Source organism: Mercurialis annua, linkage group LG2, assembly GCF_937616625.2.
Source record: "Mercurialis annua linkage group LG2, ddMerAnnu1.2, whole genome shotgun sequence".
Classification (NCBI taxonomy): domain Eukaryota; kingdom Viridiplantae; phylum Streptophyta; class Magnoliopsida; order Malpighiales; family Euphorbiaceae; genus Mercurialis; species Mercurialis annua.
The window spans coordinates 17,666,487-17,693,764 of NC_065571.1; the positions used below are offsets into that span (position 1 = coordinate 17,666,487).

The following is a 27,278-nucleotide window of genomic DNA, read 5'->3' on the forward strand; positions in this document are numbered from 1 at the left end:
TTCCTCTACTTACATAATTTTTGATTTTCAGGTCCTTTTTTAGTGTTTTTCAGTCCTTACTTACAATTTTTTTTGTTCCTCCAGTCCCTCAAAAGGACCTGAAAATTGGAATTTTGCCAAGTACATGGACTTGAAGAATAAAAAATAGTACAAGAGTCTTTTGAAAAAAAATGATATTGTACAAGGGCCTCTAGATGGGTTTAGCCGATTGTATATAAATATACAATCTATATATGTGTATATATAATTAGAATTAATTAACTTTTTATTGATAGTGTTCGACCCTTAAACCGCCAATTCCGACCTGAAACCATCGGCTCACAGTTCAAAATATTTGAACCGGCCCGAAACCGGTATTTCCACAGTTCCGTATCGGTTTTGATCCAGTTCCAAATTTGATTGGTTCCGGGCCGGTTTATGGGATGACGCGGCCTATGGCCAACTCTAGAGCTAATATATTGACCGTTTATAAAAAAAATTAAAAAATTAAAACTAAATTATCAAAAACCGTGTCACATTATGAGTCCGAGTGCAGCACATAAAGCAATGCTAGTTACCCGACAAAAGTTTCAAAGTTGAACCGAAAATAGAATATTCAAGCATGTAGGTTCAGTAAAACCGGTTTGATTTCGGTTTGAATGTTTGGATCTAACCGATGCCCGGTTACTGTACTCGTAAAGGCGGGGCATGGCATTTTAAACCCCAGTTATACCCGTCCGCTAGGGTTTAAGCAAGCAAATCAGCTTCAATAAAAAAAATGGCGAATAGGCCGATGTTAGCCGGCATGGAAGTCCCAATCACCGGCACCGATTCCGTCAAATGGCTCCAGCTCTCCGTTCCCGACAGTCATTTATCTACCTTCTCCGCAACTTCACCGCCTTTGACCTATCCCGCTAGAGACTGTGCTTCCTGCTCCGTAATTGGAGACCCGCCCGTCTATGTTATTTGGTATTTTTTTCACTATCCACTTATCAGAAGCAAGCACATCTGAATTTCAGTTAACTAATTAACTAGATATATAATTGCCTGCAGGAGGATCCACAAGAATTTACCAAATGCTATTGAGTTGCTTGAACTTTCTACTGATAAAGAATCCCCGACAATTGGTCTCCGTATCAACTTTTTTGATCCGCTTTATACTTTCGCTTTTATTTGCGGGAACCAGGTTTGCTCTAACGTGTATTTTAAATGTAGAAATTGTGCTCATTTTGAATTACTGTGTATTTTTAATCATTTAAATGAATGGTGTATTGCAGTTTGGTCCACCAGCATATCCCTATCTGCTTTATGCATTGACTGTCGCTGGAGTTGCTTACGTTTTCAAGCTAAAGAATGTTTCTAATTATACTTCCAGCTTGGTGTTCCAGCCCGATGAAGTTATAGAAATTAATTTGCACAGTTATTTTGATTGTTCTACGATAACTAGTGTAGCTGCCACTATTGGATGCCTTGCTATTGGAAGAAATGATGGATCGATTGCTTGTTTCCAACTTGGTTCAGTTGATCAAAGTGCTCCTGGTATGTTGCCCGTCTTTATATGGTTTCTTCTGTTTTCTTTTTCTTTAGTAATATTCTGCTGCCAAAAATCTTGTATAACATTTTGTGATATTATGCTCTTCTGGGTGATAAGTCTTGATATAGCAGAGAAAAACCAATGATCAATGAGCTTATGGTAAGATAAAAGGCTATCACCGCAAAAGCCAAAGGACCAGTAGTAATATGTAGCAACTAATGTAGTCTTGTTTTATAGTTTGGTTTTTGGGTGGAGTGGGGAATTTGGATAGAAAAAAATTGTTCATGTAGCTTCTTCATGGGAGCATGTCATGGGGGCTTCGGGAAGGCTGTCTGAGTGATATTCAGCTTGATTGGAGGGCATCAACTGTAAACTTGGTGCTTCTAAATGTTTTTTAGTCATTATTCTTTTGAAGGAGGATATCTTATGCTCTATTTTCTAGCAGCCTTTTAAAAGATTTTTTTTATTGAAATATTCTGGCTGCTTTTTTAGCTATTTGACTGTGGAAATATGGGGCCTCAAATTGTTTTACTTCAATCTACAAGGAAAGTATCAGAGTTGCATTTTGCTTCTGTTAAGGATAATCTTGTTTCCCCTCTTGTTTTTGCCCTTAGGTTTTATGTATGAGCTGCGAGATGATTTGGGCATCAATCGTTTATGGGGCTTCATGTCAAGGTACTAATTTATGTTATTTAACTGTTATAGTAGGATGTTTTTACTTTGTTACTTCCTACCAAATGCCAAACAAATTAAGAGAGAGGACACAAAACTTCATTTACCTTTTGGTATAGATAATCACTTAAGCAGTAGAAACAAACCTAGGTTTGCAGAGTTCTCTTTATTTGTTGATTTTTAAGACAAGTTGACAACTAGATTATGAAGGGACGTTCTACTAGATGTTGAGTTCCCTTAACTGGTGAATAAGTGTACAGGTGGGCCATACATTAGCTTTTTCAGATCAAAGTTGAGATTCTTTGTTTTTGGGTAGTGCTGGCCCTGAAATAACTTTGGTCATCTTCATAACCTTTTGAAAACATTTGAACCAAAAATGTTGTTAGATTTTTCCAAAATACGATATCTATAGTTGCTTATAAATGAGATGAATAGTTGATCAGACACTTTGTTATAATTCTTAACATAATTCTAAATCATTGTTGAAGTTATTGTAATGCTTTTAAATGCTTGATTTGCAAAATCTTAATGCAAAAATAAATAATCATAAAGGCCTTAAAAATTAAATTATATCATGATCATGACATTATTTTGTTTGTTGATCATGTTCAAAACAACTGTGGATTGCTGGGCTTCATTCAGGAGCAGTTAAAATTTTACGAGAAAAGTATTTTTGTGTAATCAGCAAAAGGGATTTCAGTTTACAAATTCCACTAACAGTTTCCACACTTACAAAAAATGCTACTATTTGTTACTCCCTCCGGTCTTTAATATTTGTCGAATTTGACTATTTCATATAGATTCAGAAAGTAATAAATATGTCTTGATTTCTGTACACTTTTACTAAATTGTCCTTATTAATTAATACTATCTTTAAATTTGACTATTCTTTTTAGTCTCACTAAGTTATTTATTGTTAGGGATAAACTTGGAAAAATAGCAATATATGCTATCTTGATATTCTAAATTGACAAGTATTATGGACCAATTTTTTTTCTCAAATGTGACAAATATTATGGACCGGAGTGAGTATAATTATGATGACAATCTAAAACCTCTTGAATGTATTATTAGTTTTCTTAGTTGGTTCGAAATGGTAGTTGCTCTGTTAACAATTTTTATCTTCCAAGTCTTAGTGCAATGAGATGACGTTTTTCATGAGCATCCCATGCAGGAGTAGGGTGGCAGGGGCTGTTCAAGACTTGGTAGTACATGAGTTCTGTGGACAAAAGCTTTTGTTTGGGCTTTACTCTGATGGAATGTTGAAGGTATGGGATCTGTCCGGTCGTGGCAAGATCTTCAATCACACCATAGGCTCACCAAATTCAGAAGGCAATATTTTTAACTTTATCTCTTTTTTTTAATTTTTAAAATCTGTATGATAATTTATACAGCCGAACTTCGTTTTCTGAGTGCTTATAACTATTTATTTATGGAAATATCATGTTACTTTGCCATTCAATGCCTCAACAATAAGCTTTCGATAGGAGGTTTGGGGTTCTTTCAGAAACATTACGAGAATGGATTGATTTCGACTAATAAAGTTCAATTGAATGTGAGATGAGTTAGAACAGATAAACATCAGTTTGAGATCTCACATCTCTTTCTGAAAATTTCTTAGGCTTAACTTGCCACCCTAAAATTATGTACTTATCACTGCAAGCCTTTTTTGCTTTGACCATCATATATTGGAAGTGAACAGTGTAATTAGCTGTATTTTTTTAGTAACTAACAGTACGTTTGTTTGGTTCTTTACTCTGTTATCCATGGATGTAATTTCTTTTTCTGTAGTTGTAAGTTTCAGTGGACTGGAAAGGATTCTAAGTAGTAAAGAGTTAATTAGTTTCTTTTAAGATGTATTTTTATTAGTAATGGAGGATATCTTATGTTATTCGTTTTTTTCCTTTTAAATTTTCTCTTTTACATGGTACAGCCTCTTGGAGGCTTGTTTCCACAGTTTACTCTACTCATTTAAAACTTTAGGGAGAAAAGCTATTCTGAAACAATTTCCCTTGCTTGGTATCATCTAAAGGATTGCCGAATGCACCACTTATTAGTATTACTGCTTGGTCAAGTTAATATTCTCTGAGGATAGGGTTTATAAAATTTGTTATGTTCCGTGTCTTATTTTTCTATCTATGTTGTACTTTCAGGTGCAACATATGTAAGGTTATGTGTGGGTGAAGCTGCAAAGGATTCAAGCTTAATTCCCTTGGCTGTCTTGTATGGTCACAATATGGTATTTTTTACTGAACTATAGTTGCACTATGGTATTTTCTTTGAATTATGAACATTTATGGTATTTGTATTTAAACTAAAGTGATGATCCTTAAATCATTTTATACAATTTTTTTTTAATTTTTTTAAAGTTTGTTATGAATTCTATGTAGCTGTTTCAGCTGTTCCTTTGTATCTCATGTATACTAAGTTTATATTTGTTTGCTTCTTCCTTTTGGAGGATCCTAGTTTTTTTTCTAGTAAGTTAAAATTTTGAATGTGCCTTTCGTCAAAGTTTATTTTTACCGTCTGACCTTTAGATCGGAGAACAAAGCATAATGCATCTATATATACTCGTGTTTGGGTTAATGCTTATTAACAGTGTCCTTATTTAGTAAATTCGTGAATTTGATAAACTATCCTCTAATTTCAAAAGATTTACAACTTAAGTATTAAAGTATGGATGTAGTTTGTATCCAATTGTTTTGGGTCTTTTTCTCAATTCATTGTTGTCTAGATTTGTATAAATTATATGTTTTGATTGATCAAATCTGTGCACTTGATTTAGTGCAGATTGTTGCCTTTAGATTATTATGCACTTTGATTAGATTTGATTGTAATTTTCTGTGTCTCTGTCTATAATAAGCTGAAATAACAGTAATCACAAAATCACACTAGGTATTAAAATTGATGTTTCTAATACCTGACCTGTTTTTCTTGTGCATGTTTCACTAGTTAGTATTTGATCTAAACCTGCATTTTTCTGTGCTATGGCTGTATTGATTAACTTCTTGCCAAATTGTGAAGGAAGATAGCATGCCGATGATCCACATTCTAAGACTCCACTGTGTTTTTGGGGACAGGATCAGTTTGTCAGTGGAGTCTCCAATGCAAAGTATTCCCCTTCAGGAGGTTGCTATTACTTATTTGATTGTTTTAATGCATTGATTTACTCAACTTAATACTTGATTAATTACTCTTTCTGCTACTGCTCTGGTTTTCAGGGGGAATTCATTGACTTCAAACTTGCTTCAGATAAACTATGGATATTGAAGGACAATGGATTAGTGTTTCATAATTTATTTCATACAAATGAGAATGAGTGAGTTTACTCCGTGCAATAATTTTATATCAGAATATGATTTTGCATTATTCTCAATATTAGCCAGCCTAGTGCGTTAGTGCTATAAATTAGGTGACCTTAATCAAATGCACGCCTTATTATCAAGGAAATGCATCTGTTGTACCTTAAATGGTCTTCATTTCCAAATGTCTAAGGATAATCTGACAATGCGAGCACCTTACATGAAGTAATGCATGGCATAAAACAAATTGTTACGGTTAAGGTTTAAGGGATGTGGTGGCTGGAAAATGATAGAGCAGAGGGAAGTAAGGAGTGTTGGAAAGGGAAAACGGAAAGATGATAGGAAAGGATAATATGGCAGAAGAAGAATTCTTCGTTTTGGTTTTTATGGTTTTTATTAGGAAGAAAGAAGGAGAAAGTAGTGCTATTTCTTTAATTATTTATGATTCTTATTGATAAACTATTTTGTTACATTCGTTGGAGCGCTTTTTTGACAATCTTGAGATTCGGTCAAAATTTGGGTTTAATAGGGTCATAAATAAAATTTCAATCATACTTTCGGTTATAGCTTAATTTTTCGCAGTCACCCACTTGTTCTTAGAAGTATTTGTCATGCTCGACTTTAAGCCTATATATCTCTTACAATCCAGATTTCTCATATGCGGCATGTTACTATGCTTGATTTCAGTTTGTTGGTGTAAATGTCTAATTAAAGTTTTCACATGGTAGGAAGGAAGCCAGGTGCTATGCTTTGCAAGAAGAATTTGTTGCTGAACAACTATTTCAAAATTCTGCACTTTCTTCAGATGATCTTCTTTCGATTATTTATTCCACATTCTCGTATTCAAAGGTGATGTTACTATTATGTTTACAGCTCTGTTTTAGTTAAACTATGATGATGGGTAATGTTGGGACTTGGGAGTCCTATTCTAGTATTGATAATGTAGATGCCATAATGCACTATTTTCCTTGCACAATATTTATATACCAAAAGGGCAAATGAAAAAGGCAGGAAAAAGCTCTTATGTGTTTCATTTTCAAAAAAAAAAAAAAAGGTCGACCCAATAACATGTTTAACTAAACATGTCATGTCTTGTAAACCCTGTTATAAACATGTCGTGTTTAGAAACATGAATTGGTAGGTGTACTCAGCATATGCCATTTGTTAGACTGTCAGTAGGTTAATACAAACTTTTGTTTTACCCTCGCACTATGTACAGGAGACCTCTAGGTGCTTTACTTTGGGATATTCTATTGCTTTAAATTGTGAAAGAAACCATTTTGAATCGTAGAAGACTGATAATTTATTAATTTTGTGGAGTCTTCTTGTTCTTCCTATTGTTCTGTAAGGAGATTTAGTAACTGTTAGTTATTGTGTTTTTGCTTTTGAATTACTTTGCATTTATTTTGTTTGCTTAATTGCTTTAAAAATCACGAACTTCAGTGTGTTTTGCAATTTTAAAGCAAACTTTCAATTTTGGCAATGCTGAACACAACCTTTTGAATTTTTGCAATTTGAAATACTAAGCAATTTTCCAAATAACAATGTTGATGTGGACGCGGATACAATGTTTATTGCGGTGTCCACACACGGAAATCGATCGGTATTTCGAATTGCAAAAAAAATGATAATTTATGTATTAAATTAGCCAAAAATTAATTTTTTTGTTGAAATTACAAAACACGCTAAAGTTCATGATTTTTAAAGCAATTAAGCCTATTTTGTATGCTTTAAATTTTGATTCATAGAAGGCTAATAATTATTAATTCTTTAGATTCTTCTTGCTCTGCCTATTGTTATGCAAGTAGATTTTAGTAACTGTAGTTAGTTATTGTATTTTTTTTCTTTTGAATTACTTTATGTTTTTTTTGTATGCTTTAAATTCTTCTTGTTCACTGTGTGCACTGACCATCTTCCGCAAGTTGTTATAGGCTTCTCCTGCTTTTGGTATTGAATCACTCTTGAGCTATATCCCCAGTGCAAATTGTTGCTTGGTTCAAATGTTAATATAAATGTAAAATTTTGCAGGATCATATTGTGCCATTTGTCTCTTCTATCTTTCTGCGTAGGCTGCTTCATCCTGGAGTATATCATAATTTTATTCTCCGTTCAACTCTACTGGATTACAACAGGCATTGGACTGATGCAGAATTCCAGTCCTTGACTGTTGGTGGTCTGAAGAGAGAAGTTTGTTCGCTAATTGAACATGAGGTTTTTCTTTTCTTTTTTAGTATCTCAGTCATTTTCTAACTTAATGGGTGCAAAGTATGCTTGTGGGTGGGTGCATTAATTTAAATAATTTTGTTCTTCCTTTCTTTATAGCATAGGGTTCAATTCAGAGGTTGCGAGCCAAACTGATTTTCTATAATTTTCTTGCTAGGCTGTCGGTGAAATTCCAACATCAATGTTTTCTTCATGGAAACATTTCTGTGCTCGCTATTTTCACAATTGGTGCGCGCAGAATCCACCTTCTGGTTTTTTAGTTCAGTCCTCTGCTGGTGTTATTGGTTTAATAAGAAAGAATTCGATATCATTATTCCGTGACGTGGAGAAAATTGAGGTGCTTATTGATGGTATGTTTAATATTTGAACTGCTACAAGTGTACAAGATTATTGTTACTTTTTGTGAGGATTTTCATTATGGTTTCTTTGATATTTGAACTGCTTAAAGTGAACAAATATATTGTTACTTTTCACGAGGTCTCATTTTCTGTTTCTTACTTATCTTTTACTGTTCTTTTATAGGCTCTGCTGATGAATTTCTTGATTTGATCAGCTTTGAATTGGAGTTAGCTAATGATAATACTGAGCGTGAGATTCTTATGGAAGTGCTTAGATGCATCATAATTATGAGCCAACAATTTGGGAAAGCAGCTTCTGCTATATTTTATGAATCAATTATTGGCACATCAAATATTTCATCTGAAGATATTGTTCCTCGCTTGCTCAAGATTCTGGAAACTGGATACAGTTCAATGGTGTCATCATTTCACGCATCTAATCTTGGACGTGACTTTGCTTTGCAAAAGGAACAAGCAGATCATAAAAATTTGAGGAAATTCTCAGTTAAAATGTTATTTTCTCTCCATGCTTTACACAATAAAGCTGATTCATGGGACAAAATCTTGACTATAATAGAGAGCTATCTGCAATTTCTTGTACCCAAAAAGGTCATACAAAAATTAGATGCTGGTATGTCATTTGATATCAACATTTCCATTTTGGTCCAGGCTACTTCTCAAATTGCTAAGTTGATGTTTGATTCTGCATTGGACGTTCTTCTATTTGTGAGTTACCTTCTCAATATTAGTGGACAGGTTAGTTTTCCTGCTGTTTTTGTGATTTTCTATACTCTCTTTTTTCTGTTTGTGTTCAGTTTTATAGGGTAATTTAATTAATAATTTATGAGTTATGCATTTTATGTGACTATGTCTACCAGTAATCTGTTTGTGATATTTTAGGTCCCCTTAAGCTCTTATTACAAAATTTTCCTTTCATTTTCATAAATTAAATAATTGTGCTAGTGAATAGTAATATCACTAACGATTGTTTCCAATCTGTTAAGATAATTAAATTATTGTTGGAGTCTCATCTAACAACTTGAACATTTTGGTGAATTGGTTATTTGACATGGTATTATAGACTTTATAATTGAAAGGTTTAGAGTTCGATTCTTGGCAATTTCGATTTGATTAATTGAAATATTTGAGCACAAAATGATATGGATCCGTGTACTTTTTTGTTCACGTTTCAAGCCCAATGACCATTTTCTTGGGGGTGTGTTGAGATAATGAAATTATTCTTGAAGTTTCATCTATAGCCTGAGCTTTTGGGTGGATTAGTTATTTGACGCTTGTTTTGTAGCACATATGTTGCACCTATTAAGGTAAATATGTAGCATTACCTATACCAAGCTTAATCAAATCAAAATTCTAATTAGGCATGACCTAAAACAAATTTAACAAGGAAGCAAAGGACTTTTGAGTTGCAGCTTTCACAAAACTCCAAACTAACTAAAAAATTAGTTGGTGCCGAATTTTATCCATTATTTAATTTCATAAATTGCTTAAAATTTGTTTTTAATTGCTTCTTATCGCTGGTGGTTCTACCTCCTTTTTTTTTTCTTTTTCAATATCATGGTATGAACTTTTTTTTATCTAGGGATCTGAATCTGGAATTGTGCAGAATATACCGGGGTTCATCATGTCCCTATAAATTATTTATTTTTTGAGATTATTGTGCCCACTTTAATTGAATAGCCGTGTCATGGATATTTAGTTTGCATAGAGTGAAATGGTGCAGCTTTTGATATGTAATGTTTGCCACATTTTTGATATAGTAAAATGGTGTATCTTTTGATTATGAGTGGTCGATAATTCACTTCCCATCTAAACAGTTACGAGCATTTGTGATATATTGCACCAGCAGTGTATAATTCATTACACAACTGACATTTTTCTTTAGAATGCCTTTGGTTTTGTTGTGCACTTGATGGTATTACTTAAAACTGGTGTGGCAATGTAACTGAGTTTAGGTGAATTGATAATTATTTTTTTATCTTAATTCAGATAAATTTGTTGCCTGATGAGATATCAAAAATACAACTTGAGCTTGTTCCAATGGTTCAAGAAATTGTTTTTGAGTGGTCGATTATTCATTTCCTTTGTACGATTCCATCCGAATCTCCTGCAATTGAAGATTTCAGTTCCCAGCTCTCATCACTGCAAATAGGTGGGTGTGCATGATTTTGTACCAAAATGTTCTGTATGTTTTCATATTTGGGTTATGACTTATGTTTAAAACCATATTTTATTACAGATTGTTAATGTACTAATAAAGTCTATTATAGTGAGTTTTTGTTGAGTTGAGTCAATGAGTTGGTTTTGTAGTAAATAAACAGTTGTCCGTTTTCTGTTGTCAATCAGATGGGAGCACAGATAGACGATCATGGAATGGGAAACTGGGTAAATGTGATTATACATTGGCTTTTATACTTGCAGTAACAAGTCAAACCTCCTCCTCTAGAGACACAAATGAACCTTCTTCACATCTCCCAAATCCAGAGAACATCCTTAGTTTAGTGCAGAACTTTACTAGCTGGATTATTTGGGGACAGTCTAGGGAAGAATCTAATTCTTTCTTAAAGCGGTCAAATGAACTTGCAATTATTCTCCTTAGGCATAGCCAGTATGAAGCTGTTGAGGTTATCTGTCGACATCCCCTTTTAAAAAATGAGTAATTTTATTTATCATTGAGAGTAGCTAAACTTTTTTTCACTTTCATTTCTTCCCATATTTCAGTACCTGCTAAATATTGTGGAGTCCAACTTACGAAGGGAGAAAATTTATAAAACTATTCAAGACACTGATGGCAATTGGTGTGTGCTTCAACATCTTTTGGGATGTTGTCTCCTTGCTCAGGGGCGATATGGATTCCAAGGAATCATGAAAGAAAGGAAAGTCTGTGAGGCTATTCGCTGTTTTTTCAGGTGCTTAATAATCTGAATGTTTTTATTTGCCTGCATGTTCAAAATATTATACATCCTTTTTCCAGTGTGCAACACATTGGTAACTCAGGCGAGTGTCAGAGGACTGAGAATTATGGATTATCCCACCTATTCTATTTTATATCATCAAATCAGTTTAATGCTCTAAGAATTACATATAAGTGAGAAGTTTTGGAACATTGAGCTGCGCATGACTGAAATATTAAGGCATCGTCATGGCATGAATTATTCCTTGCTGTCTTTTCATGAATGCTCTTAAGTAATATGCTAGAGTTGGTGAATCTCTAATTAATGATGCTTCTTTAATATTTTCCGTGTTTATAATAACATGTAGGTAAAAATTTAAAACTTCTGCCAGGTTAATGTTTTATCTGTGTGGTTTTTCTTGTGTTTTATGAGGCTTGATAGTTAGTTTGTTATTCAGAGCTTCTTCTGGGCAAGGAGCTTTGGAAGCTTTGCAGGCTTTGTCTCATGATGCTGGACTGCCACACATTGGTTTTGGTAACTTATTGGGTGTAATATTTGACTTCTCTGAAAGCAAATTACTTATGATGGTTACTTTCAGTTGATCATTTTTCCTTTCTGATCTTTGTTACAGAGGGCTTTGTATCATCTGCTGCATGGAAGCTTCATTACTATCAATGGGCCATGCAGTTATTTGAGCAATACAACATTGGTGAGGGTGCCTATCAGTTTGCTCTGGCAGCACTTGAGCAGGTTGATGAAGCTCTAAGTCAGAAAGGTTCTTGTGAAAGAGAGTTGCTCAATGAATCAGACACTTCCATCAAAGGACGACTTTGGGCTAATGTCTTTAAGTTTACTTTGGATCTCAATCACTTATATGATGCATATTGTGCCATACTTTCTAATCCAGATGAGGATAGCAAGTATATCTGTCTGAGGCGTTTCATAATAGTTCTTTATGAGCGTGGAGCTATGAAGGTTTTTGCGAAATCATTAAGATTATTATTTGTTGTTGCTATCTAGTATACTTTCTTACAACCTGCCTTTAGAAAGCTGCAAACCATAGGCATTTTACTTGCTGTGGAAATGATCAAAACTTTTGATCTTTACGGCTTCCTTTTTAAGGTCAAAGTGAATTCTGAAAAAAATTCCCTAGTTTGCAACTAACCCAAAGCCATAGGTGAAAATTTTATATTTTGTTCACAGTAGGTGAAAATTTGGCCAATATTTTTTCTAGCTGTATTAGATAATTGATCAGGCACTTACTACTGTATGAACTATTAAGTAACTAAAATGGAAAATACAGTGAATAATCCATATGAGCTGCAGGTACTTTGTGGTGGTCAAATACCTTTTATAGGATTAGGAGAGAAGATTGAACAAGAGCTTGTATGGAAGGTATACTGCATGATATTTTCTCGTAATATTTCCTCACAGGCTAGTTCCCTAAGCATTGATTGAATATTGTAGGCTGCACGTTCAGATATCATGACGAAGCCAAACCCCTATAAGTTACTGTATGCATTTGAAATGCATCGGCATAACTGGCGAAAGGCGGCGACCTACATGTACTCCTACTCAACTCGCTTGAGAACTGAAGTAGTTCTGAAAGATCACCAGCATATATCACTAGTACTGCAAGAGAGGCTTAATGGGCTTAGTGCTACTATCAATGCACTCCGTCTTGTTCATCCAGCTTATGCTTGGATTGATCCTCTGCTCGAGGAAAATTCTCTTAATGAGTGCTATCCTAGCAAAAAAGCCAAAAAAACAGAGGATCAACAATGTAAATTTTTGTAACCCATATTATTTTTATTTGTCTATATTACTCATATTACCAGTTATTGATTTGCATTCTTTTTAACAACTTCCATTGTTAAATTTTGAAGTGGCCATCTCTATGTATTGCTGTGATTAAGATAGTATTTTTCTATGTCATATATGTGCATAAAGTGATACATGCATCCCTATATATTTACCATCTAATTGGGACAATGACACATTTTGCTTCTGTTGCTGTAGTTGGCAGTGATATTCAGCCCCAAAGGCCGAACTTCTACATTGACGTTGAGAAAGTTGAAAATGAGTTTGTGTTAACTTCAGCGCAATATTTGCTGTCATTAGTCGATGTCAAATGGATATTCAGTGGTAAACCGCATTCTCTTTTATGTTTCTCTTACTTTCTGTGAGGTTGTATTTATTTGACAATGCCACCTACTCAATATTTTGCATGCATCATGGAATATCTTTTCAAAGTTGCTAGAGATAGGAAAACTATAGTTGATGGCTTACCTAACATGTTAACCGTTTGGGCTGACTGATTATTTGAAATGGTATCAGTCTTGACACTCGAAAAATCTAGATTTTGATAACCCCCATTTAGTTGATTAAATATTTGAGAATAAAGTAAGGCAGACCTGTGTTTGTTCACGCTTCAAGCGCAATAGGCATCCTCTTGCAGAGGTGTGTTAGAATACTAAAACCATAGTTGGTAAAAGATAGTTGAAATTAGACCGAGTTGACTCTCTTTGACGAGTCAGTAAAGGCTTACCTTTTGACTGATATTTTCTTTTCTAATTTATCTATAGATCTTTGTCTTGTGAGGGAAGAAGTTTCAAATGCTTCGCTCTCTTTTCTGTCAAGTATAAATATATATTCTATTCATTTGATTGATTCTCATTCCTTCCTATTTAAATAGCTTTTCAATTTTTTTTTTCAGGAACAGATTATGCTCCGTCAGATTTGGTTGATCTCTTGGTTCAATCAAATATATATGATATGGCATTTACAGTCCTTCTAAGATTCTGGACTGGTTCTGGGTTGAAGAGGTTTGTTGCATAATGTCGTTTTATTATTGTTGAGAGTTATACCTTCATTGTTCTGTAAATGCAACTTGTTCCTTTCTTTGACCAGGGAATTTGAAAAAATTTTCTCTGCTATGTCTTTAAAATGCTGTCCAAATACGTCAGGCTTCTCATCTGCTGGGTAAGATATGTGTGTTTATGTACTCTCTCATTTGTTTTCTGTTTCTTTTTCCCGTCTTGTCCTCTCAACATGTACTTGGCTTTATCAAATCTTTAAATACCTTGACTTTATTTTCAGAAATGATTTGAAGAATCGTGGTCTTTTATTGACATCCTCGAATGAAGATGTGGTTGTTCATGGTTCACCTGATATAGGCTTTATGTCTCATCAGTTTGGAGCAACTATGCAATGGGAAACTCTTGAACTTTATCTTGTTCGTATCTTCTGCCCTATTCTCTTATGCTATTCATAGTTCTCAATTAGGTATTGTCCTTCATTTGAAATTAAAGGATCCGAAAAAGATGGGAAACCACTTGACGAAGTTAATGTTCCTTAGATGTTGAAGTATACCATGCCTGCTATATGGTTTTTTTCATCCAGATATTAAGTGGTATTGGGGTTAACACATTGATAACCTGTCATTCATTATGACCTGATGTCAAGTTGAACATGGTTGCTAAAGGAAGCTGCTTCTAGGTTTCTACTTTGTGTTTTTTCTTACACCCTTTCTATATTGCATGCTTCTTTTCTGACGTGGTTCAAATGGGCATGAGGATGATTTTACCCCTGTACGCAAAAAGTAAATTTTAGTGGCCTAATGCCTTAAAACCCCTCGACCTTATAGCCCCTTTTCGATCTTACCCTGACGTTGAAAACTTGTCAATTTTACCCTATCTCGCATTTTATTCGTTTCAATTGTACCCCATTTTTTAATTTGTCAATTTTTTACTTAAATGATGAAATCATTCAATTAACCATGTTTAAAGATAAAATTAAATTCATTTCCATTCAAAAAAGTACAAATAAGTCCTTTATTTTTAAAAACTAACTAAACCATTATCAAATTAAAACTAATTTAATTTCTTACTTAATTTAATTAAATCTAAATAAATTTTAAACATGTACAATTAATGCTATACATGGAGAACGTTTTTGATTTTTTTTCAAATGAAAAAGACGTCAATTTAATATTTCAGGGTACAATTGAAACTATAAAATGCGAAATAGGGTAAAATTAACAAGTTTTCAACGTCCGGGTAGGATCGAAAAGGGTTTATAAGGTCGGGGTTTTTTAAGGTATTAAGCCAATTTTAGTTGCATGTTTGATAATTAGTATTGTTGAAGTCGTGTGCCTATTCTTATGACCGTAGCTATGTGGGATTAAAACTTAGTTGAGATGAGTACTTGAGTTTGAGTTATGTGCTCATTGTACCTACAAAAGAGAACAACTTTCAAAATTCTTATGCGGCTAAAATAAGATTCATTTTCTTGCTGTCTTCTATAATGTGTATGAGGATGGCATGCTGCAATCTTGTAAGCTTTGGATACCCTCTAGCCCTAGGGTTTTATTGAATTATTTTAACCACTTGTGGCTGCACTTACTGTCAAAGATAATTTTAAATATAATAAATAGTGAATATTCAAATTTTGAATATATATTTAGGCTTAACCCATTTAGAGGTTCCTGTACTTTACACTTTTTTTTTTTTCAGGAGGTACTTATACTTCATTTTTGTATTATCTGATCCCTCTACTTACCTATTTTCGATTTTCAGGTCCTTTTTGAGTTTTTTTCCGTCCCTCTACTTAACAATTTTTTTCCTCCATTTACACAAAAGGACTTGAATAACAAAAAATAGGTAAGTAGAGGGACTAGATAATACAAAAATGAAATATAAGGACCTCCAGAAAAAAAGTGTAAAGTACAGGGACCTCTAGATGGGTTTGACCATTTATTTATTAGGACAATGCTTCTTGCAATGTTTGGTTCAAATGAATGCCTGGTTTACTTAGAAATTCATATAGTGACTATTTTTTAAGTTTTGTAGAATTGGTTATGTTATGTCAAATAAATTAACAAATGAATTTATTTTCAGATGAAATAGATTCTAGTGTAGACTTGAACCCAATAAAGGGTTAGGCTGTTGGAAAAGGTCGCATTTTAACTTTTGGATTTTGATGGTCTAAATTTTGGAATGAGCAACAACCGTATGTTTTGGGTTAGAACATTTTCTAACAATAGCAAGGCCTATGCCCCATGGCCTGTTTTGTTATTCATAGCAACAAATTAAGAGTGAGAATTGCATATTTCTTTCCAAAACTATAGTTATTTGTTTAATCCTTACTTTAAAACTCGAACCGGTCGCAGATTCGGTTCAACCGCCGGTTCAACCGTTTAAATAAATATTTAAAATTTTATATAATATTTATATAATATTTATAAAATATATATAATATGTTTTATAACAATCAAAAATACAATTAGATCTTAATATGGAATTTAATAATTTTTTTAAAGGCCTAATTACTTAAAAAACCCCCACCTTGTAACATTATTTTGTTTATACCCCGACCTAGGAAAAAGTTCATTTGTACCCTTTTTTTCATTTTTCGTTTTCAACTGTACTCTAAAGCATTAAATTGAACTTTTTTCATTTAGAACAAAGTTTAAAATAGTCCTTCATTTTTGAACCTATATTCTAATTAGACTTTAATGTTATTAATGGTACAAAAATACCTTCTTCATAAAAGTAAACTTTTAATTATTATTTAATTTATATTAATTATCAATAATTTATTAAATACAAAACCGTAAAATTAAATAATTTTTAATAAAAAAAGATTTCCAACTCTCCGTCCGAATGAGGAGCCCGCTGCTCCTCCGCCGAACGGAGCCCGCTGCTTCTCCTCCATGGAGGAGGTGCTTCTCCTGTGGGAGCAGCAGCTGCTCCTTCTTCACGAGAGGAGTGCCCTCCTCTCGTGAAGAAGGAGCTCCTCCGAAAAAAATTTAAAAAAATTATTTATTTTTTGTAAAAAATATTTATCGGGTTTTGGTAGCGGATTCGTATATCGAAGGAGTACAATGGTGGGTCGAAAGTTTTTTAAATAAAAAATTTTAAAACGATTAATTTTTAGGATTAATTTGAATAGTTTTAAAGTTTAAGGATTTGTTTGTATTTTTACCAATAGAAAAAAATATAATATAACCCTTCTATTCAATTGTTTCTAATATTTGCATCCTTTAATTAATTAAACTGTCAAAGAAATAAATTTTAGGGTACAGTTGGAAATAAAAAATCAAAAAAATGGTACAAATGAATTTTTTCCTAGGTCGGGGTATAAACGAAATATTGTTATAAGGTGGGGTTTTTTAAAGTAATTAGGCCTTTCTTTAAATGAGTTAAACATAATCAAATTCATAAAGAACAGCCGGTGCCAATTATGAGTTGAGCGCTTTAACCATTCAGCTATGGATGTTTAGTGGGGATCCTCGTAGATGGTGAATAACCAAATTCCAATTGAAATGTTGAACCGCTTTTTCGATTTGTAAGAAGAACTGAACCGGCCAACATTTCGCTGTCAAGCAAAACAGTGGTTAAGCGGAATGTTGAGAACATGGATTCAGGACCTTGATTATAACTAAAATTTTGTTGAGACATTTATCAGTAATTTTGTTTCCTATCCTACTTATTGTCATAAATCGCCAATACCCTGTTTCTGCGAGTTAGAGCTCCTTTGAATTTCTTATATATTCCCATTTATGTATTCAGTCTATGATGGTAAGTTACATGTATATAGACAATGTCTTGAGTAAACTAGGAAAGTTGACTAGTAAATTTCTATGATTATGCTGGTCTTATTTACAGTTTTTCAAGACCCAACCTACTAGATATATTTGTTTTCAGTTTATTACTTCAAAGTCGTAATTTGTGGTGACCATATTCTTAGTTGATACTTTCTAAGATGTAACTCTTGTATGAATATTATGTAAAACACACTTCTGTTTATTTTACAAGAATAATAACGGTTTAACTTTAAGTTATGGTTTTCTCATTATTATTGAAATAAGGGAACTTAAGCTTGTTATTTGATAGGTTATCTAACATATTTGTTTTTGTGGTTAAAAATATTGAACGGTTACCCTTAGGCCTATGCATGGGCCTGGAACCAGGTCTGGATTGAGGTTTTCCTCTTAAATCTGAAAATAATGGGGCGGGTTTGGAATATTTTTGAAAAAATAGGTCTGTTTTTCTCAATCAACTTATTTGGGATGATGGTTTAGCTTTGGAGCCTGACTAGAGACCAGGCAGAGCTCCGCTTCGCCTGTGACTTTAATAAGTTCTATTGGGGTCAGCAATGTTATTTATCAATGTTCATGGATCTTGAATTTTTACTCGAAAGAATACTTGATTATATGTATTGTATATGGTATGGTTGGAGCAAGAGTGAACGAACATAATTCTATCAATGTTTGGTAAGATTTAGGAGATGAAAACGTTTTAAGCACGTTAAATACCATAGCCGGCCAAAAGTGTTCTTCCAAAATGGAACTAGGAGATGTGACATGCAGTTCTTTTCACCTATATCTATTAGATTTTCTTAAAATATGGTTGTGAAATTTATCAAAGCATTGGAAAATTTATCATTTACTTCATTCCTATATAAGACTATCCGGTTTTTCACTTTATATCTCGGTAGGAATATCAGATCACTTATCAATTTGATTCTAGGTTCTCCACGTTTTTAGGCTAAACCCATCCGGAGGCCTTTGTATTGTACCACTTTTGTTCAAGAAGCCTTTTTACTTTTTTTGTTGTTTTTCCAGTTCCTCTACTTACCTAATTTTCACTTTTCATTTTTTTTTTCCGGTCCCTCTACTTACAATTTTTTTTTCCTCCACTAACACAAAAGGGCATGAAAATGAAAAATTAAGTAAGTTGAGGGACTTAAAGAACAAAAAATAGTACATGTGCTTCCTAAATAAAAGTTGTATAGTACAAGGGTCTCCAGATGGGCTTTGCTGTTTTTATTTTGGTTAATCTCTCTTTTATTTTGGTTAATCTCTCTTTTATTTTGGTTACATGTTATTTACCTTGATGAGAGCTTGATATTGCACTCTTTTCTTCGTAACTTGTCTTTTTTTTTTTCTGAAGAAATCGTATGCGTTCACTGCAGGAAAAATATAAGGCCTTTCATGCTGGATTGCCAGTAACTGTTGCTGAAACACTTCTTCGTACAGATCCTTGGATTGAGTTACCACTGTGGCTAGTACATATGTTCAAGGTAACTCTAATAGACAGAATTGGTATCTCTCAGAGTAATTTGGGGTAGAAATCTAAACAGGCTATAGCTTCATTAAACTTGAGTTGAGAATGAACAATTTTCCCTAGCTGATATTAAGTTTGGTGAGTTGCATATATGTTTATTTTCGCCCAAATTCCTCACACTTTTATTCTTTTATTGCAATAAATAGAAGAGCTTTTATGCTTTTAATTTTCAGCAAATTACTCTCATTTCCCCTTACATATGCCATAATTTACACTTTCGTCCCCTTGTTTGAAAATCAAAACGATATAGTCCTTCACTTTTGTTTGTGTTAACATATGTCCTCCTGTTCAGTTTTGGTGTTTGTCAACTTAGTTTAGGACTTGATTAAAAAAAAATTAAAATTCTATTTAGTTCTTAAACTTATATTTTTAATATGTATAAATAAATATTATATTGTGATGGAATTTAATTTTTTAATATATATTAACCTTTTTAAAAAAAAAAATAAGTGAAGTACATTGAATTAGTAAATCTTATTCATTTCGAATCGTCAATAAAATCAAGGACCTATGTGCTCATTTTGGCAAATCTATAAGGCACTTATAATATATATCTATATTCATATATGTTTGTGTGTATGTATAAATCGTGACATCTTCAAATATCTTAAGGACATGCAAAAGCATCACATCACATCTAAGATGGATCTAATTTGGCGGACGGGTCCAATTAGCCATAAGACATGACGCATGTGTAATTTGGAAATGAATCTTAAAAGGGAAAACCATCTATAATGCAACAACTAATCAATAAGCTTTATTGGTAGTGACTTGACTAATAGCCTTCTTAAGCTATGCAGTTTGATCTTGAGAAAATAGTGGTTGTGTCCTCTTGGTATTTTAGTATTCAAATGATAATTAAACAAAGAGATAGCTTTTGCTCTCTTAATTCATGCTTGTTCATACTGGAAATTATCTGGCTATCTTTAAATGGAAGCGGCAGTAATGGTGAGAAAAAAGTTACCGTTTTTGAAGAGAAAGATTCTGGTTATTATGGCTGGTCTAGCTAAACGAACAAGAATTGGAGGTTCGTTAAGAGGAGGCTTGTAAACAGGCGGTTCTTATAAGGGGGAGAGACATGGTTTCTTGAACTGAATCGGTGGTGGCTTGTAAATTGGTGGTTTCTTACAAGGAGGATGACTTGTATTCCGGTATTGGTGGAGGCAAGACTACATTCTGTGGTGGCTTATAAACTGGTAATGAGGAGGCAACATTAGTTTTGGTGGTGGCTTGTGGACTGGTACTACTGGTGAAGGCGACACTGCCTTTGGCGGTGGCTTATAGATTGGAACCGGTGGAGGAAGTGTCCTAGGAGGATAAGACTTTGGAGGAAATAAGAAATGACGATGAAAGCTTTTCAATGGAGGAACTTTCCATTCGGATAGTGGTGGGTGCTTGAAATGAGTCCATAGAACGCATTAATTAAACAATAGAAATTGAATTATTAAGGACGGTGCCGTTTTATTTGATAGTTTTTAAATGGAAACCTGTAGGTGACATGGCATTCATTTCTTTCTCCTGTTTGCCACATAAGCTCCGAACAGCTGGAAAATGAGATCAGGCTATGCAATACCAAACATAAAAAGCATAGGATGTGGGGTGTAACGTTTTAAACGTTGTACTAAAATCGCTACAAAAGCAAAAGGTCGGAATTTTATATATATATATAAATAATTGTAAAAGGTACAAAAAAACCCTTCAAGTTTTTTCAAAATGAATATATAAGCCCTTTAAGTTTTTCTTGGGCCACTTAAGCCCTCGATAATTTCAAATTGTGCGAAAAGGTTCTCTAATTTTTTGGAAAGAGCATCTAAGCCCTTTTAATTTATTTTTTGGACACTTAACCCTTCAAGTTTTTAGTAAATATTTTAAACATTAAGATTGTTTTTGAACTTTTTTCCTATATATATGGTTGTGAAAGACATGTCAGCAATTAACGGGTGTTTCTAATGGTGTAGAATGAAAGGGTTCATTTGTTCTATTTTGACAACAAAGAGGGCTTAATTGTCCCCAAAAATAGTTTAAGGGCTAATCTGTACTTTTGTGAAAACTACAAGGGTTCTTTTTGTACCTTTTGCCTATAAATAACCCTTTATTTACTTGTGGCGTGATACATTTGTGAGGACTGGAATGCTCGAATTTGCAAAATAAAATCTAGAAATACAGAGGAAGATGCAGATTGTTGCCAAATGATCTTTTTAAGTTTTCATTGGGAATGGGTGGTTTTCCTAATTTTCTTATTCTCATGGCCTTGGGGCCTTCAAAGAAATGTTCAACATGAATACAAAGTTCTCTTGTTTTAGGTTTATTACCTGTGCTAGTACTTCTTGTTATTTGAGTTGGGAGGAATGCTTATCATTGATTTGGTAACATCCTCGATTTTTCTGTATTAAAATTCTGATAAAAGAGTTTGAAACTTAATTAACTTTCTTTGTAAGCACTATTTGGGCTTTGAGGCTATTTTTCATCAAGAGGGAAAGGTAGTAAGATTTTTTGAGTGTTATGAAGTACCAAATTGTGCTACTAGCTAGAAGCTATTATTAATATTTTTTTGGTTTTTTTTGTCTTCAGTTAAATTTTAGCTGACATGGCGGAGAATTGAATATAAAAATCTTACTGCCTTTCCCCCTTTGCCAAATTTTTATTTACTCAGATATATGGCTTGCATGTTGTTTGTCGTTGACATACAAAATCTTGATGATTTTCTTGAATTGAGTCTCATGGTTTGCAGGATTTTAGAAGGGAAAGGACCTGGGGGATGACTGGCCAAGAATCAAACCCTGCATCTTTGTTGCGGCTGTATGTTAATTATGGACGATTTATGGATGCTACAAATTTATTGCTAGAGTATATGGAATCATTTGCATCAGTGGTATGTTGTAACCTTTTTATCTCATTCATTTCACAAGAATCAATGTATTGCAGTGTTTGTGATTATGTTGTTTTATTTAGGTTCAGCATCTAATGATGAGCTTGGGGATAGGTTTTAAGAAGTAAATAGTTGTTATGTATATATGTCTATACGTGTGTGTATGAGAAATTGGAGTTTCACACTTTCACTTTGCATATTTTTGAGAACTTGAGTATATTACAATTTTGGGAGGGAAGAAATATACAAATTTTTGTGCTGCTAGATTTAAAAGTTATTCACAAGGAGATGTGATGCATCATATTTGGGCTTTGAGGCTATTTTTCATCAAGAGGGAAAGGCAGTAAGATTTTTTTAGTGTTATGAAGTACCAAATTGTGCTACTAGCTAGAAGCTATTATTAATATTTTTTTAGTTTTTTCTTGTCTTCAGTTCAATTTTAGCTGACATGGCGGAGAATTGAATATAGTGTCTGATGTCATGCAAGTAGTCTGTGTTCTTAGCAGATCAGTACTAAGGCCATAACTTTTAGATAGCTGAATATCAATAGATAATATTCATATGTTGTAGCTGGACGTGTTGGGCATTGGAATTTCATTTTTTCATTGTTTTGAAAACTAAAAAGTATATTTCATTTTGGGAGGAAAAACTGTTCCCCATTAGTTTCTGTTCTACCAGATTTTGAAAATTATTTATGTGGAGATATGATGCGTTATATTTTGGCATTGAGGCTATTGTCAAGAAGGAAAGGCAATAAGATTTTTTTCAGTCTTGTGTATTAAATTTTTTGGATTCTGAGATTTCACTGCTGGGTAGAAGCTATTTTTTTCTCCTGCAGTTCAGTTTATAGCTTACAACATAGTTATTAAAGGCGAAAGGCGACCATAGGCGACGAGGGGTCCTAGGGCCCGAGGCGCAAGGCGAGGTGCCCGTCTTTTGGAAAAGGGCGCATGAAGAAAAATTATATAATAAAATATGTATATAAAAGTACCATGACGTTTTGAAGAGTAAAATACATTTTGAAGAAGAAAATACGTTTTGAACTTGAAAAATGGCGATTGCTGCTCTATTTTGTTCTCTATTTTTGCTTTGACACGTGCTTTTAAATAGAATTAAATCGTTAGGTTAAATTACTTTTAGGTAGCTGCTGCCCTTCCTGGTCTTCTTTTAGAGTTTTATTTCAATAGAACTCATTAAGCAGTGGTTAGGTATATTAGAGTACAGTTAAAAAAAAAAACTAAAAATTTAACAGGGCCAGCAATGCAATGAGGCACGCCTGGCCAGCGCCTCGCCTAACGGCGGAGGCGTCGCTCGCCTCTCGGCAGGAGAGGCCCCTCCGCCATCGCTTGAGGGGCCTCTCACCTGAGGCGCACCTAACAACTATGGCTTACAGAAAGGAGAAGTAATTATAGTGGCTGATGCAAGCAGCAAGTAGTCTGTACTCTTAGCAGGTGAGTACTAGTTCATAAATCTTAGATGGCTGATTATTAGTTGGTGATCCATCTTGCAGCTAGATAGCTAATCAAGTAATTGCTTATAGGAGTCAGTATAGGGGTTTCTGTTTGATGCAATCAATCATGCTGGGTTTGCTTTGTGTTGGAAGATTTTTTGGGGAATTCGTGATAATGGGCTGGGAGTAGATACCGACAAATGGTGGCAAAAGAACATTATTGCCTAGACACCAAACATGTACTATACATTATACATATAAAAGTCATTATAGCAGACATGGTTGTGTTTGCCTAGCTGGGCAGTATTCTTTCTGAAGACATAGTTACAACTTATAAACTCGATTGAACTAGAAGTACATTGATCCTTTTCAAGGATTTGACCTACTGTATATGAAAACAATTCCAATTTGGACCATGATCATATATTTTCTTTTTATTCTAAAAAGAAAATAAAAACAATTTGTTTTCGGTTCTTTTTGTTACTAGTCTATGCTTTTTCTGTTGATTGTTTTTAATTGATTGGAGTTTTGGAGGATTTTACAAGCTTGTATTGCTATCTGATCTAGTTCATGGGAGAAGTAAAAAATGAAATAAAAGAAATTTTATCCTGAAATTCATTAAATGTTATATACAATGGTCATTTTTGATGGGTTGGAAAAATATGAAACCAATTTGTTAGAACAGCCCTTTTATTTCTTATTTGCTGTATGCATAATAATGAAATTCCTTATTAAGTACTAAACTTACATGATCAGTTGAATCGCTAATCAATGTCTAAAATTAGTCATATAGCAAGTCTTATCCAGTTACTTAAGAATATAGTTCAGCTACAGTAGAAAAATTTGGTCACTGTGCAATAGAACAAGACCACTTCTGTAGGGCCAATGTATAAATTGGATCATATTCATTGAGCTGTTGTGCTAGTGTTTTAATTTGCTTACTTTCAAGGATAGATAAAATGATCGAAGAATTATCATGCTTGTTTATATTGTGTTTGTTCAAGTTCCACTATGTAATTGACCTTAATACTATTTGTTTCATTTCATCTATAAACTAGATAATCTTTTTGTATTTTTACTGATGAATGCCGGTGCTACCAATATCCTGCAGAGACCATCGGACCTGATACATCGGAAAAGGCCATTTGCAGCATGGTTCCCATACTCAACAATAGAGAGGCTATGGTGCCAGCTTGATGAATTAATCAATTCAGGCCACATGGTTGAGCAATGTCATAAGCTTAAAAAGCTATTACATGGAGCTTTGCTGAATCATCTAAAGATAGTAAGTAATGTTTTGCTCTGTTTAGCATAGCTTTTCATACATAACCCAAATACCAAAATGCAACTTTTGAAAAAAAAAAGCTCTTCTGAATCATTTTTTTGAATCATTTCCTTTAGAAAAACTATGCCAAACACCCACTTTGGGTGATTAAATCATAGTTTACGAGGTCTCCTGATAACTATTTGCAGTCCACTGTCAAAATCACCATCCTATTACTAATATCGAGTTCAAATAAATGTATTCAGTTTGTAGTATTTTTCTCTAAACAGCTTTGTCAAATAAAAGTTGATTTTTTTCCAATGTAAAGGACAATATTGCATAAATTATCATGGCATTATTTTGTAAAGCCTATTGGATCCTTTTTCTCACCATTCCCATCCCAATTGCATGGTATTGATTAATGTTTCTATTAGAACTGACTCTTCATCTATAAGCTTTAGCTTACGTTACAGAATAATTGTCTTTATGAGACTTCCTTTTTCATAATTGAATCTGAATCCTTCCATTTTGTTTATGTTTACTTTACTGAAAAATTAAAAGATCCACCCTTTTGAGCATGTCAGAGGGTAAATACCTCAAGCAGTAAAATCGATCTACTTAGTCATTTATAATGTTATTTTTGAGTAAAAATAGTTTACATTGTTTCTAAAGTCCGACTTTTGTGGTGTTAGCTAAAGGTGGATTCGGATGATACATTATCTTCTGCTGCCTGTTAACATTAAAAAATGCCTGTGAAGCTAAAGGACAGATTGGGGACAACTGTGGTGACCTAGATTTGGTGAGTACATAAGTTTGCTCTCACGAGAAGATAATGGTAGAGTCATTGATCGGAATTGAGGATGAACGCTGATGATCCGAGGGGTAAATGACAAAACTCACCATTGTATGCCATGTGCCAGCAATTTCTCTACATTCAGAGAACTGGTTCATGCCTTTGCCTTTACCTCTTTCCAGGGTGAAGGTTTAATATAAGATTATGTACATTAAACGCTCAATAGTGTCAATAACTTTAGCACTTGGTTTTCTCTCCCTCTCCCTCTTCTCATGTATAGTTGCATTCTGAGAATATATCTTATCAATGCAGAATCTGTATGTTATTTGTTTCAAATCAGAAATTTAGCCCAAAAGCTTTGCATGCCTTTTCTATGAAAATTTCATCGTTAATGTCATCTCTTACCGTATGATTCCTAAACTGCAATTCGTAAATATGTTCTCCCTTAATTTCTATTTTTTATGTGTTGTTTTTGACAACAATAACTCCGGTTCCTTTAAACTGCCAACTTGATTTCTATTCGATTGATTTCTTTTTTGCCATACATCTATCATTTTAATAGCTAGTCCTCACGTCAATACTTTTGATGGAGAATATTGATATAAAGAAGTTAATGGATAATGTTATTATGAATTAAAATTTATCGACTATAGGAAAATCGAAAGTTGAAAGTCATGTCGACAAAAATTATTCATCGAAGAGCTCCGACTGAGACAATACTCCGTCATTTCACCTTGTTGACAACATAGTCGTCGTACTTTCAAATTCTTCAAGAACTAGCAATGGTTGCTGCCCTTTTCTTCCCATCTATAAAAATCCAATCTTTCTTGTCATTGGATAAATTAATCAAAGAGATTACTACCCCTTTATCTGTTTTGCTTGTTTCTTGGCGTAACCCATAAATCAATGGAGGCTGAATAGAATAACCATGCACTTAAAAGACTGAGAGATGCTCAATTCATAATTGTTTTTTTTTCTTCTGTCAAAAGATTGGTTTCATTTCATTGATAAAATTACGTTTACAGGAGTCTCAAATTTAGATATGAGCTATTACAACAAATGAGGACTTCTTGACAATATAATATGTCACACAATATAACTTCACAAATCTAATATGTCACAATATAACTTCACAAATCTAGATCTAAAAAATAAATCTAGTTAGGTGAGTAAACTTTATAAATTTAAATAATCATAACAAACACATTCTAGAGAGCAATTCAAGATGTAAAATTTTAGATCTATAACAAATTTAGAGAGCAATCCAAGTTCTGAATTATGATTGGGGGAAAAATGAATCTGCAATTGCAAAGCTTTATTCTTTGAGTTAATTAAAAAATAATAATTGAAAAGAAAATGTGTTAATCAGATTTCTAGTTTAAATTTGTTTTAGTGAAAAACCTCTAAAAGGTTTAATTTGAGAAATATTATAAATATTAAGGTCATATTTATCGTTTTCTTGATAAATCTGACCCCATTAACTACTCTGAATAACAGAAAGGTTTAGTGTTCGGTTTTAAAAAATTTAGTGTTTGATTGTTATGTTTAGAAAACAGAAATGTTTAATTGTTCTCATAAATAATTTAAGGGTTTGTATGTAGTTTTAAAGAAATTATCATGGTTTCTTATGAACAAAGGATCATTACACTCCCAAACAGAACACAAAGTATCAAATAAGTCCAAATTCGCGAAACCGGATCAATTCAACCCACAACATGGGCAAACCGGATTGTTTTCACCATTTTGATAAAAAAAAGAGCGAGATAACCTATTTTATAATTCTAATTAACTATAATTAACTATAATGAACTTT

At 33.4% G+C, this 27,278-nt stretch overlaps 1 protein-coding gene across 3 annotated transcripts; it reads left to right on the plus strand.

Moving 5' to 3' along the window:
• The first annotated feature begins 686 nt into the window (after positions 1 to 686).
• LOC126666866 (nuclear pore complex protein NUP160) lies at positions 687 to 25,801 on the plus strand. Of its 3 annotated transcripts, none has more exons than XM_050359748.2 (27): positions 687 to 948; positions 1,033 to 1,165; positions 1,257 to 1,518; positions 2,128 to 2,188; positions 3,360 to 3,517; positions 4,339 to 4,424; positions 5,210 to 5,314; positions 5,407 to 5,504; positions 6,216 to 6,336; positions 7,516 to 7,698; positions 7,868 to 8,060; positions 8,233 to 8,804; positions 10,056 to 10,218; positions 10,413 to 10,690; positions 10,788 to 10,975; positions 11,418 to 11,506; positions 11,592 to 11,935; positions 12,287 to 12,355; positions 12,428 to 12,743; positions 12,980 to 13,105; positions 13,677 to 13,785; positions 13,871 to 13,942; positions 14,060 to 14,195; positions 18,938 to 19,045; positions 21,821 to 21,961; positions 24,520 to 24,693; positions 25,365 to 25,801. In XM_050359748.2, exons 1-27 carry the CDS (start codon positions 758 to 760, stop codon positions 25,407 to 25,409), a joined length of 4,521 nt encoding a protein of 1,506 aa, XP_050215705.1. In that variant the 5' UTR covers positions 687 to 757; the 3' UTR covers positions 25,410 to 25,801. The 3 variants fall into 3 exon arrangements, with proteins under 3 accessions (XP_050215705.1, XP_050215706.1, XP_050215707.1); XM_050359749.2 differs by having other exon boundaries at positions 688 to 948; positions 11,418 to 11,494; XM_050359750.1 differs by lacking the exons at positions 687 to 948; positions 1,033 to 1,165; positions 1,257 to 1,518; positions 2,128 to 2,188; positions 3,360 to 3,517 and having other exon boundaries at positions 5,214 to 5,314.
• Positions 25,802 to 27,278: the final 1,477 nt, after the last annotated feature.